The 12,818-nt window shown below is 49.6% G+C and overlaps 1 protein-coding gene across 2 annotated transcripts in view; it reads left to right on the top strand.

Annotated features, from left to right (window-relative positions):
* Positions 1-788, top strand: part of LOC137311313 (uncharacterized) — a 44,568-nt gene extending 43,780 nt beyond the window's left edge. For both annotated transcript variants that reach the window (XM_067978603.1, XM_067978602.1), the window contains one exon: positions 671-788. In XM_067978603.1, coding sequence (XP_067834704.1) covers positions 671-766 — 96 coding nt within the window. In that variant the 3' untranslated portion in view covers positions 767-788. The remainder of the gene's footprint in view (positions 1-670) is intronic.
* The last annotated feature ends 12,030 nt before the right edge of the window (positions 789-12,818 follow it).

The raw sequence follows: 12,818 nt of genomic DNA, 5'->3' as shown, positions 1-12,818 counted from the left end.
CTCCTCACCCCCTCTCTCTCTCTTTCCCCTCTCTCTCTCTTCACCCCCCCCACCCTTGCTGAAACACTCACCCCTTTCTCCTATCTCTGTCTCTCTCTATCACCCTTTCTCCAATCTCTCTCTATCACTATTTCTCCGATCTCTCCATCTCTATCTCTCTCTCTCTATCTCTCTCTCTCTCCCCCCCTCTCTATCTTCACCCCCCACCCTTCCTGAAACACTCACCCTTTCTCCTATCTCTATCTCTCTCTCTCTCTTCCCCCCTCTCTCCCCCTCTCTCTCTCTCTCTCTCTATCTCCCTCTCTCTCTCTCCCCCTATAACTCTATCTCTCTATCTCTCTCTCTCTATCTCTCTCTCTCTCTTCATCCCCCACCCCTTGCTGTAACACTCACCCCTTTCTCCTATCTCTCTCTCTATCTCTCTATCTCTCTCTCTCTATTTCTCTCTATCTCTCTCTCTCTTCATCCCCCCACCCTTGCTGTAACACTCACCCCTTTCTCCTATCTATCTCTCTATCTCTCTATCTCTCTCTCTCTATTTCTATCTATCTCTCTATCTCTCTCTCTCTCTCTCCCTCTCTCTCTCTCTCTCTCTCCCCCCCCCCTCTCTCTCTCTCTTCATCCCCCACCCTTGCTGTAACACTCACCCTTTCTCCTATCTGCCCTGTAGGTCCAGCTGTTTCTCCAGGAGCAATCCTCGGACCTGGAGGTCCGTTTGCCCCCGGGAGGCGGTCAGTGTTCGGTTGTGGACCCTGATGAAGAATGAAGGGGAGGGAGCGTGTCCGCGAGAGCCCCGTGATCCCCTCTCCGTGTGTTTTAACAGCCTCGCCCGATAACCACTCTGCCTTACCCTCGCCTCGCTTAACCCAAGGAAACTCTCAGCAAAGGGTTAATCTGCAACTAGACGTGTGCTGATGTTATCCCACTAATGTTATCCCTCTTTATACTGCAGGAGTGGGGGAGCTTTGTGCCTTTGTTTTATTAAATAGTGAAAGGACCATCCCATTTCCAAGTAGTGACCACTGGACTGTTGAACGGAGACTGACCCTACAGGTCTGGCCCGTTTCAGGATGAAGTGATCTCCAGCTTAACGAGGGAATTTAATGAAAGACCTCCCATTGTGTGCGGGTCCCTGAGCTTCAGGGAGTGTGAGCACTGAGAACGGGCACAAGGCCAACAGTCAGTCCTTGCAAAAGGAGAACCCCCGGGGAGATTTCATCTCTCTAATCGGGGTTTGTGTAGAATGGGGGAATTAGCCGGTGATGGTCACTACAGAATCAAAGACAAACTTATAGCTAAAGCTTTTATTTGGTAGAATAGCAATTATGTGTGAAAAGAGCGACATATTTGACAAGATAATGAAGTGAGGGAGTTTTACCGATCTGATGAGTCCAATGGAAACAGTCAGGAAACGAGCTTTATTAACTGAGGTTATTGACCAGGGCCAGGTCCAAGGAGACGCTCCTTATACGGAGTTATATTCCTGAGAACGTGGAAAGCAGGGTGTTTACATCGTGACTCACGTCAATCAGTGGAAGTGCTGTAAAATGACCCGTTAGTCATGTAAAGATGTGAAACTACACACACGCGAGCAAGACATGATCAGGGCTGTGTAGCTTCCCACTGAGGGACAGTCAGAGAAGGAAACCTGGAGCTCAGGAGGGGATCAAACAAAACGTGTCAGACGGTAATGAGGATTTGGATTGCAAGGGTTTGATGGGTCTGAAGACTGAGCTCAGAGCTTTACTCTGTATCTAAACCTGTACCTGCCCTGGGAGTGTTTGATGGGACAGTGTAGAGGGAGCTTTACTCTGTATCTAATCCTGTACCTGCCCTGGGAGTGTTTGATGGGACAGTGTAGAGGGAGCTTTACTCTGTATCTAAACCTGTACCTGCCCTGGGAATGTTTGATGGGACAGTGCAGAGGGAGCTTTATTCTGTATCTGAACCCGGTCTGTACCTGCCCTAGGAGTGTTTGATGGGAAAGTGCAGAGGGAGCTTTACTCTGAATCTAACCCGGTCTGTACCTGCCCTGGGAGTGTTTGATGGGACAGTGCAGAGGGAGCTTTACTCTGTATCTAAACCTGTACCTGCCCTGGGAGTGTTTGATGGGACAGTGTAGAGGGAGCTTTACTCTGAATCTAACCCGGTCTGTACCTGCCCTGGGAGTGTTTGATGGGACAGTGCAGAGGGAGCTTTGCTCTGTATCTAACCCGGTCTGTACCTGCCCTGGGAGTGTTTGATGGGAAAGTGCAGAGGGAGCTTTACTCTGAATCTAACCCGGTCTGTACCTGCCCTGGGAGTGTTTGATGGGACAGTGCAGAGGGAGCTTTACTCTGTATCTAACCCTGTACCTGCCCCGGGAGTGTTTGATTGGACAGTGTTGAGGGAGCTTTACTCTGTATCTAACCCTGTACCTGCCCCGGGAGTGTTTGATTGGACAGTGTAGAGGGAGCTTTCCTCTGAATCTAACCCGGTCTGTCCCTGCCCTGAGAGTGTTTGATGGGACAGTGCAGAGGGAGCTTTACTCTGTATCTAACCCGGTCTGTACCTGCCCTGGGAGTGTTTGATGGGACAGTGTTGAGGGAGCATTACTCTGTATCTAACCCGGTCTGTTCCAGCCCTGGGAGTGTGTGATGGGACAGCGTAGAGGGAGCTTTACTTTGTATCTTACCCGGTCTGTACCTGCCCTGGGAGTGTTTGATGGGACATTGTGGAGGGAGCTTTACTCTGTATCTAACCCGGTCTGTACCTGCCCTGGGAGCGTTTGATGTGACATTGTGGAGGGAGCTTTACTCTGTATCTAACCCGGTCTATACCTGCCCTGGGAGTGTTTGATGAGACAGTGCAGAGGGAGCTTTACTCTGTATCTAACCCTATACCTGCCCTGGGAGTGTTTGATGGGACAGTGTAGAGGGAGCTTTACTCTGTATCTTACCCGGTCTGTACCTGCCCTGGGAGTGTTTGATGGGACATTGTGGAGGGAGCTTTACTCTGTATCTAACCCGGTCTGTACCTGCCCTGGGAGTGTTTGATGGGACATTGTGGAGGGAGCTTTACTCTGTCTCTAACCCAGTCTGTACCTGCCCTGGGCGTGTTTGATGGGACAATGTAGAGGGGGCTTTACTGTCTATCTAACCCGTGCTGTATCTGCCCTGGGAGTGTTTGATGGGACAGTGTAGAGTGAATTTTGCTGATTAACTAATCCATCACCTCCTTGTTCTGTGAGTTTTGGTGAATTTAATCCCTCCATGTTCTGTGTTGTGAGTTGTATTCTCTTGACCCATTGAAGTTCGCTGTTTCAATATCATTCCCCCGATTGCTGTGTGTGATGTTATTCTGATGGATTTGTTGGAATGAGCGAGATCCCATCTTTGGAGATTGGATTGAGTCAAATGAGCTGTAACCATAATGAGTGTGTGATCTCTCTCTGTACCTTCTAATCTTTAATAAACTGAGTTGAGCATTCCCCAGGAATCTGTTTTTCTCTCCGTGTCTCCCCTCTCTCTGGGGATGAAATTGTGTTTGGGCCGTGGTGAATAATGGGAGATGGTGAATTGAAGGCCGATTTACCCCAACAATTCTCTTTCCCATTGAAGAGCTCGGCCCCGATATTACCAGGGAGGGGGGAATGGCAGCGGGGGAGGGGCGGGGGGGGGAGAGGGGGGGCGACTGGACGTGGGGAACCCGCCCAGTGATATCCGTCCGTTCCCCACACGATCGCGGTAAATTGAATCCACTTACCGTGGCTTCCGGGATTCCCGTCATCAACCTGCGGAGCGGGCGGACCGCATACCCGCCATCACAGGCTGTCAGCTGGAGGAGCCCTATTTAAAGGGGCAGTCCTCCAATGGCTGCTCCTGGAGCAAACACCCCAAATTATAGACTGGAGCATCCCAGGGGAAAGGCTGCTCCCAGATTCACTGATGCCTCACTCCAGGTCCTACTGGATGGGGTGAGGAGGAGGAGGGATGTGTTCTACCCAGCGGACGGGAGGAAGTGGCCTGCCTCTGCCAGCAAGAAGGCCTGGCTCGAGGTGGCAGAGGAGGTCACCAGCATCAGCAACACCTCCCTCACCCGGATCCAGTGCAGGAAGCGCTTCAATGATCGAACCAGGTCATTCTCCTACACTCCGTCTTCCACATCACCGCCCCCACCCCACAACTCCTGCACTGCCAACACTACTCTATCACATCACTCCTCACACCCACTCAAACCTCATCCTCAACTGACCTGCACTTCCTCACCTCCCCAGTCCTCATCCCACCACTACCACTCAACCCAATCCTCATCCAATCTCATGGCTGTGTCTCATCCTCACCCTCTGATGCATCTCTTTCACGGTCGGCCTCACCCAAACCAATGCATCCAGCGATTGGCCATGTCACCATCCCTCACTCACGCCTCTCTACTTTCTCCCCTTATAGGAGAAGAGAGCCCAGAATGCACGGGAAGGATCTTTCAAAATCGCACCCCAGTCAAAATCTCCACTCAATGAGGTCTCTCAAGTACCTCAAGTATCTCACTAACTCTGTAAAGCAGCATCCCGCCGGCTTTAATTACCGGTGGGAGTCCCGTATTCGGGAGGTGCGCACACCCGAACGCATCACTGGGCAACCCGGAAGTCAGCGTCCCGGAGCCGGGCTCCAAACAAGCTCCGGGATTCCGGCATTTTACGAACCCCCACTCCCCCAACGAACCCGCTCGGACATCCAAAAATCGGCCCCGGAGAGAGGGGAGGGGGAGAGAGGTAGAGGGGGAGAGAGAGAGATAGAGACAGAGAGAGAGAGAGTGGGGAGTCTGAGAAAGAGGGGGAGAGAGAGAGAGAGAGGGGGGAGAGATAGAGGGGGAGAGGAAGAGATGGAGACAGAGAGTGGGGAGTCTGAGAAAGAGGGGGGAGAGGAAGAGATGGAGACAGAGAGAGAGTGGGGAGACAGAAAGAGGGGGAGAGAGAGAGAGAGAGGGGGGAGAGATAGAGGGGAAGAGGAAGAGATGGAGACAGAGAGAGACAAACAGAGAGAGACAGATGGGGAGAGAGAGAGGGAGGAGGCGAGAGAGATGGAGAGAGACAGAGAGTGAGAGAAAGGGAGAGGGGGGAGAGAGACAGAGAGTGATAGAGAGACAGAGAGAGAGACAGGGAGAGAGAGAGGGAGATACAGAGACAGACAGACAGACGGAGAGACAGAGATAGAGAGAGTGACAGAGAGACACACAGAGAGAGACACAGGGACAGACACACACACCCCCCCACACACACACAGACACACACACACACAGGCTGAACAGTCAGACCAGACGGAAAGATGTCCTCTCCCCTTCACTGGAGGATGGGGAGGGCTTTGTATAGGGGACACCGCAACCCCCCCCCCCACCACCCCCCGAGCTGAGTCTCTCTCTATGTTGGGATGTCTCTCTCTCTCTCTCTCTATGTTGGGATGTCTCTCTCTCTCTCTCTATGTTGGGATGTCTCTCTCTCTCTCTCCATGTTGGGATCTCTCTCTCTCTCTCTCTCTATGTTGGGATGTCTCTCTCTCTCTCTCTCTCTCTATGTTGGGATGTCTCTCTCTCTCTCTATGTTGGGATGTCTCTCTCTCTCTCTCTCTATGTTGGGATCTCTCTCTCTCTATGTTGGGATGTCTCTCTCTCTCTCTCTCTATGTTGGGATCTCTCTCTCTCTCTCTCTCTCTATGTTGGGATGTCTCTCTCTCTCTCTCTCTATGTTGGGATGTCTCTCTCTCTCTCTCTATGTTGGGATGTCTCTCTCTCTCTCTCTATGTTGGGATGTCTCTCTCTCTCTCTCTCTATGTTGGGATGTCTCTCTCTCTCTCTCTCTCTATGTTGGGATGTCTCTCTCTCTCTCTCTATGTTGGGATGTCTCTCTCTCTCTCTCTATGTTGGGATGTCTCTCTCTCTCTCTCTATGTTGGGATCTCTCTCTCTCTCTCTCTCTATGTTGGGATGTCTCTCTCTCTCTCTCCATGTTGGGATCTCTCTCTCTCTCTCTCTCTATGTTGGGATCTCTCTCTCTCTCTCTCTCTATGTTGGGATGTCTCTCTCTCTCTCTCTCTATGTTGGGATGTCTCTCTCTCTCTATGTTGGGATGTCTCTCTCTCTCTCTCTATGTTGGGATGTCTCTCTCTCTCTCTCTCTATGTTGGGATGTCTCTCTCTCTCTCTCTCTCTATGTTGGGATGTCTCTCTCTCTCTCTCTATGTTGGGATGTCTCTCTCTCTCTCTCTCTATGTTGGGATGTCTCTCTCTCTCTCTCTATGTTGGGATGTCTCTCTCTCTCTCTCTATGTTGGGATGTCTCTCTCTCTCTCTCTATGTTGGGATGTCTCTCTCTCTCTCTCTATGTTGGGATGTCTCTCTCTCTCTCTCTATGTTGGGATGTCTCTCTCTCTCTCTCTATGTTGGGATGTCTCTCTCTCTCTCTCTATGTTGGGATCTCTCTCTCTCTCTCTCTCTCTCTATGTTGGGATGTCTCTCTCTCTCTCTCCATGTTGGGATCTCTCTCTCTCTCTCTCTCTATGTTGGGATCTCTCTCTCTCTCTCTCTCTATGTTGGGATGTCTCTCTCTCTCTCTCTATGTTGGGATGTCTCTCTCTCTCTCTCTGGGACCCTGTCCATTATAATGTTAATCCAGGCTGCCCGGGAGAACGGGTTTACCCAGGAACCAGACGTCTCTATATTGGGACGTCTCAAATGCCACAGACTTGGTTTCCTGATTTGAAACCTTGAACTCCAGTCCTTGTTGGGAAAATTACTGCAGTTTTAAACTCACAGTTGCAGCATTTATTGTTTCCAAATCAGACAATTCCCGAAACAGTGAGAGAGAAAGACACAGATATATAAATATAAACACACACATATATAGACACACACGCAAAGATTGTCCCTGTGGAGATGTGGTGATGGTTTGGTTACTGGGTCACTGTGGGGTTACTTGGAGAGACAGATAGAGAGAGAGAGCGAGACGGACAGAGAAAGACAGAGAGACAGACAATGAGAGAGAGAAAGAGGCACAGAAAGAGAGAGAGGGAGACAGAGAGAGACACACACAGAGACACAGAGAGAGACGCACACAGACACAGAGAGTGACACACACAGACAGAGTGAGAGGCACAGACAGAAAGACAGAGAGAAAGGCACAGAGAGACAAAGAGAGAGACACAGTGAGAGAGAGAGAGAAACAAACAGAGACACAGAGAGAAAGACACACACACAGAGACACAGAGAGAGAAACACACACAGAGACACAGTGAGAGAGAGACACAGAAACAGTGAGAGAGAAACGCACAGAGACACAGTGAGAGAGACACACAGAGACACAGTGAGAGATACACAGAGACAGTGAGCGAGAAACACACACACAGACACAGTGAGAGAGACACACAGAAACAGTGAGCGAGAAACGCACACAGAGACACAGTGAGAGAGACACACAGAGACACAGTGAGAGATACACAGAGACAGTGAGCGAGAAACACACACACAGACACAGTGAGAGAGACACAAACAGAGACACAGTGAGAGACACAGAGACAGTGAGCGAGAAACACACACAGAGACACATTGAGAGAGAAGACACAATGAGAGACACACAGAGACAGTGAGGGAGAAACACACACACAGACACAGTGAGAGAGACACAAACAGAGACACAGTGAGAGAGAGACACAGAGACACACAGTGAGAGAGAGACACACACACAGACACAGCGAGAGAGACACACAGAGAGACACGGTGAGAGAGACACAGAGACACGGTGAGAGAGACACAGAGACACGGTGAGAGAGACACAGTGAGAGACACACAGAGACACACACCCAGAGCGAGAAACAGACACAGAGAGTGAAAGAAACACACAGAGAGACACACAGAGAGAGAGAGAGACCCAGAGAGAGAGAGGGGGAGAGAGAGAGAGAGACAGAGAGGCAGAGAGAGAGAGAGACAGAGAGAGAGATAGGGACAGAGAGACACACACACAGAGACAAAGTGAGACACACACAGAGACACAGTGAGAGAGACACACACACGGAGACAAAGTGAGAGAAACACACAGAGAGGCACAGTGAGAGAGAGACACAGTGAGAGAGAGAGAGACACACACACAGTGAGAGAGAAACGCACACAAAGACACAGTGAGAGATATACACAGAGACACAGTGAGAGAGACCCACACACAGAGACACAGTGAGAGAGAGACACACACAGAGACACAGTGAGAGAGACACACACAGACACAGTGAGAGAGAGACACACACAGAGACACTGAGAGAGACCCACACAGAGACACAGTGAGAGAGAGAGACACAGAGACACAGTGAGAGAGACACACAGAGACACTGAGAGAGACCCACACAGAGACACAGTGAGAGACGCACACAGACACAGAGAGTGACACACACAGACAGAGTGAGAGGCACAGACAGAAAGACAGAGAGAGAAAGGCACAGAGAGACAAAGAGAGAGACACAGTGAGAGAGAGAGAGAAACAAACAGAGACACAGAGAGAAAGACACACACACAGAGACACAGAGAGAGAAACACACACAGAGACACAGTGAGAGAGAGACACAGAAACAGTGAGCGAGAAACGCACACAGAGACACAGTGAGAGAGACACACAGAGACACAGTGAGAGATACACAGAGACAGTGAGCGAGAAACACACACACAGACACAGTGAGAGAGACACACAAACAGTGAGAGATACACAGAGACAGTGAGCGAGAAACACACACACAGACACAGTGAGAGAGACACAAACAGAGACACAGTGAGAGACACAGAGACACACAGTGAGAGAGAGACACACACAGAGACACAGCGAGAGAGACACACAGAGAGACACGGTGAGAGAGACACAGAGACACGGTGAGAGACACAGAGACAGTGAGCGAGAAACACACACAGAGACACAGTGAGAGAGACACACAGAGACACAGTAAGAGATACACAGAGACAGTGAGCGAGAAACACACACACAGACACAGTGAGAGAGACACACAAACAGAGACACAGTGAGAGACACAGAGACAGTGAGCGAGAAACACACACAGAGACACAGTGAGAGAGAAGACACAATGAGAGACACACAGAGACAGTGAGGGAGAAACACACACACAGACACAGTGAGAGAGACACAAACAGAGACACAGTGAGAGAGAGACACAGAGACACACAGTGAGAGAGAGACACACACAGAGACACAGCGAGAGAGACACACAGAGAGACACGGTGAGAGAGACACAGAGACACGGTGAGAGAGACACAGAGACACGGTGAAAGAGACACAGTGAGAGACACACAGAGACACACACCCAGAGCGAGAAACAGACACAGAGAGTGAAAGAAACACACAGAGAGACACAGAGAGAGAGAGAGAGAGAGAGAGCGCCAGAGAGAGAGAGAGACCCAGAGAGAGAGAGGGGGAGAGAGAGAGAGAGACAGAGAGGCAGAGAGAGAGAGAGAGACAGAGAGAGAGATAGGGAGAGAGACCCAGAGAGAGAGGGGGAAAGAGACAGAGAGAGAGACAGAGAGAGAGATAGGGACAGAGAGACACACACACAGAGACAAAGTGAGACACACACAGAGACACAGTGAGAGAGACACACACGGAGACAAAGTGAGAGAAACACACAGAGAGGCACAGTGAGAGAGAGAGAGAGAGACACACACAGTGAGAGAGAAACGCACACAAAGACACAGTGAGAGATATACACAGAGACACAGTGAGAGAGACCCACACACAGAGACACAGTGAGAGAGAGACACAGAGACACAGTGAGAGAGACACACAGAGACACAGTGAGAGAGACACACAGAGACACTGAGAGAGACCCACACAGAGACACAGTGAGAGACACACAGAGACACAGTGAGAGAGAGAGACACACAGAGACACTGAGAGAGACCCACACAGAGACACAGTGAGAGAGAGAGACACAGAGACACAGTGAGAGAGACACACAGAGACACAGTGAGAGAGACACACAGAGACACTGAGAGAGACCCACACAGAGACACAGTGAGAGACACACAGAGACACAGTGAGAGAGACACACAGAGACACACACCCAATGCTGAGGGACTTTCTTATCTCCATGTCTATCGGGATCAACAATTGATCTTTTCTCACTGCTCATTTTAATAAAAACTGAAGTTTGATGAAAACTTCCTGGTCTGGTCAGAATGCAAATAAAACCTTCACTTGGAAAAGTGCAGTCCGGAGATAAAAAGCAAGAGGGAGAATTCTCCTGACCAGAGATACAAACTCCCCACTTTAAATAGGGGAATAAAAGGCCACAGTTAAAGTGGGAGCCCAAACCCAGGGGGGAATGGAACAGCTCTGAGAGAGACCCTCGAATATTCGGGGTTTAATTACTGAACTCAGCTGAGTGAAGGAGCTGAGCAGAACAAGGTGAGATCAAGAGATGGACAAGATGGTGCTTCAAGGATCAACATCAGTGGTGGGAGATTGGAGACACGTTTTAATTCAGATATTTCCCTCTCCCGTTCTCTCTCTCTCTGTCTCCTTCTGTTTCTCACAATCTGTCTGTCTCTCGGTGTCTCTCCCTCTCTCTCTCTCTCTCTCTCCCTGTTTCTCTATCTCTCTCTGTCTCTCTCTCTCTCTATGAATCTCTCTTTCTTTCTCTCTCTCTCTCTCTCTCTCTGTCTCACTCTGTATTTCTCTCTCTGTCTCTCTGTCTCTCTCCCTCTCCCTCCCTCTCTCCCCCATTAATCCAAACACACCATCTTATGAACAAGATTCAATATTTCACAGGGCGAATGTGTCCCAGACATGGATTGTACCCACCTCCCGAAACTAAACTCAACTCTTTACTGCAAAAAATCTCATAACAACAGATTCAGTTTAGTGACTGAAACCCTCAAATAATGTGACTGATAAACAGAATCACTAAAGTTGCTGAAATAAAACTAATTACATGTATTACAATCCTCAGGGGCTGTAACAGTTACAGGGTCACTCAGACCAGGGCCTGGAATGTATCCCTGGTTTACTGAGTCCTGTACCTGTTACAGAGTCCCACAGTCCAGGGCCTGGAATGTATCCCTGGTTTACTGAGTCCTGTACCTGTTACAGGATCCCTCAGACCAGGACCTGGAATGTATCCCTGGTTTACTGAGTCCTGTACCTGTAACAGAGTCCCTCAGAACAGAGCCTGGGATGGATCGCTGGAGAGACAGAGAGAGAGAAAGACAGAGAGAGAGAGACACACACACAGAGACACAGGTAGAGAGAGACAGAGAAAGAGAGTCAGAGAGATTGAGACACACACTCACACAGAGACACAGAGGGACACACACACAGAGACAGAGTTTGAAAGGCACAGAGGGGGACACACAGAGAGACACACACACACATACAGAATGATAGACAGAGAGCGAGATAGACAGAGAGAGAGAGAGAGAGAGAAGGAGGCAGAGAGAGAGAAACTGAGAGACACAGAGAGAGAAACTCTATGATTCTATTGGGCCATCTATGATTCTATTGGGCCAAGTGCAGGCAATTGGGACTAGCTTAGTGGTATAAACTGGGCGACATGGACATGTTGGGCCGAAGGGCCTGTTTCCATGTTGTAACTTCTATGATTCTATGATTCTATGAAACTGAGAGACACAGAGATAGAGAGATAGACACACACAGACACAGAGAGAGAGACACAGAGAGATTGTGAGAGACATTACGATACACAGAGTGGGACAGAGAGAAGGGCACAGGGAGTGATAGAGAGAGATCATTGAGAGAGACACAGAGAGATATAGAGTGAGATAGAGAGAGAGACAGACAGAGAGAGAGGCACAGAGAGAGAGACAGAGAGAGAGAGACATACACAGATACAGAGAAAGAGAGGCACTAAATCACTAAATTTGCTTAAACAAAACTAATTAGGTCCATTACAATCATGAGGGGCTGGAACAGTGACAGGGTCACTCAGACCAGGGCCTGGAATGGATCACTGGAGAGACAGAGAGAGAGAAAGACAGAGAGAGAGAGAGAGACACACACAGACACAGGGAGAGAGAGACGGAGAAAGAGAGTCAGAGAGAGTGAGACACACACTCACACAGAGACACAGAGGGACACACACACAGAGACAGAGTTTGAAAGGCACGGAGGGGGACACACAGAGAGACACACACACACACATACAGAATGATAGACAGAGAGCGAGATAGACATAGAGAGAGAGAGAAGGAGGCAGAGAGAGAGACTGAGAGACACAGAGATAGAGAGAGACACACAGACACAGACACAGAGAGAGAGACACAGAGAGATTGTGAGAGACATTAGGATACACAGAGTGGGACAGAGAGAAGGGCACAGGGAGTGATAGAGAGAGACCATTGAGAGAGATATAGAGTGAGATAGAGAGAGAGACAGACAGAGAGAGAGGCACAGAGAGAGAGACAGAGAGAGAGAGAGACATACACAGATACAGAGAAAGAGAGGCACAGTGAGAGAGAGACACACACAGACAGATACAGTGTTCGAGACACAGTGAGAGAGAGACACGCACAGAGAAATATAGACAGAGGCAGAGAGAGAGAGACAGAGAGAGAGAGAGAGTCACAGAGATAGAGACACACACAGATACAAGGAGAGAGACACAGTGAAAGAGAGAGGCACAGAGAGAGACACACAGAGACAGAGAGAGGGACACACAGTGAGAGAGACACTGAGGGAAAGACAGAAAGAGACAGTGAGAGAGAGACACACTGAGAGTGACACAGGGTGAGAGAGATACACTGAGAGAGAGAGACAAAGACAGTGAGAGCAAGAAACAGACAGA

This window comes from Heptranchias perlo, unplaced genomic scaffold (assembly GCF_035084215.1).
Source record: "Heptranchias perlo isolate sHepPer1 unplaced genomic scaffold, sHepPer1.hap1 HAP1_SCAFFOLD_326, whole genome shotgun sequence".
Classification (NCBI taxonomy): Eukaryota; Metazoa; Chordata; class Chondrichthyes; order Hexanchiformes; family Hexanchidae; genus Heptranchias; species Heptranchias perlo.
Note: the sequence above shows the minus strand (reverse complement) of the source record. Positions and strands in the feature narration are given on the sequence as shown.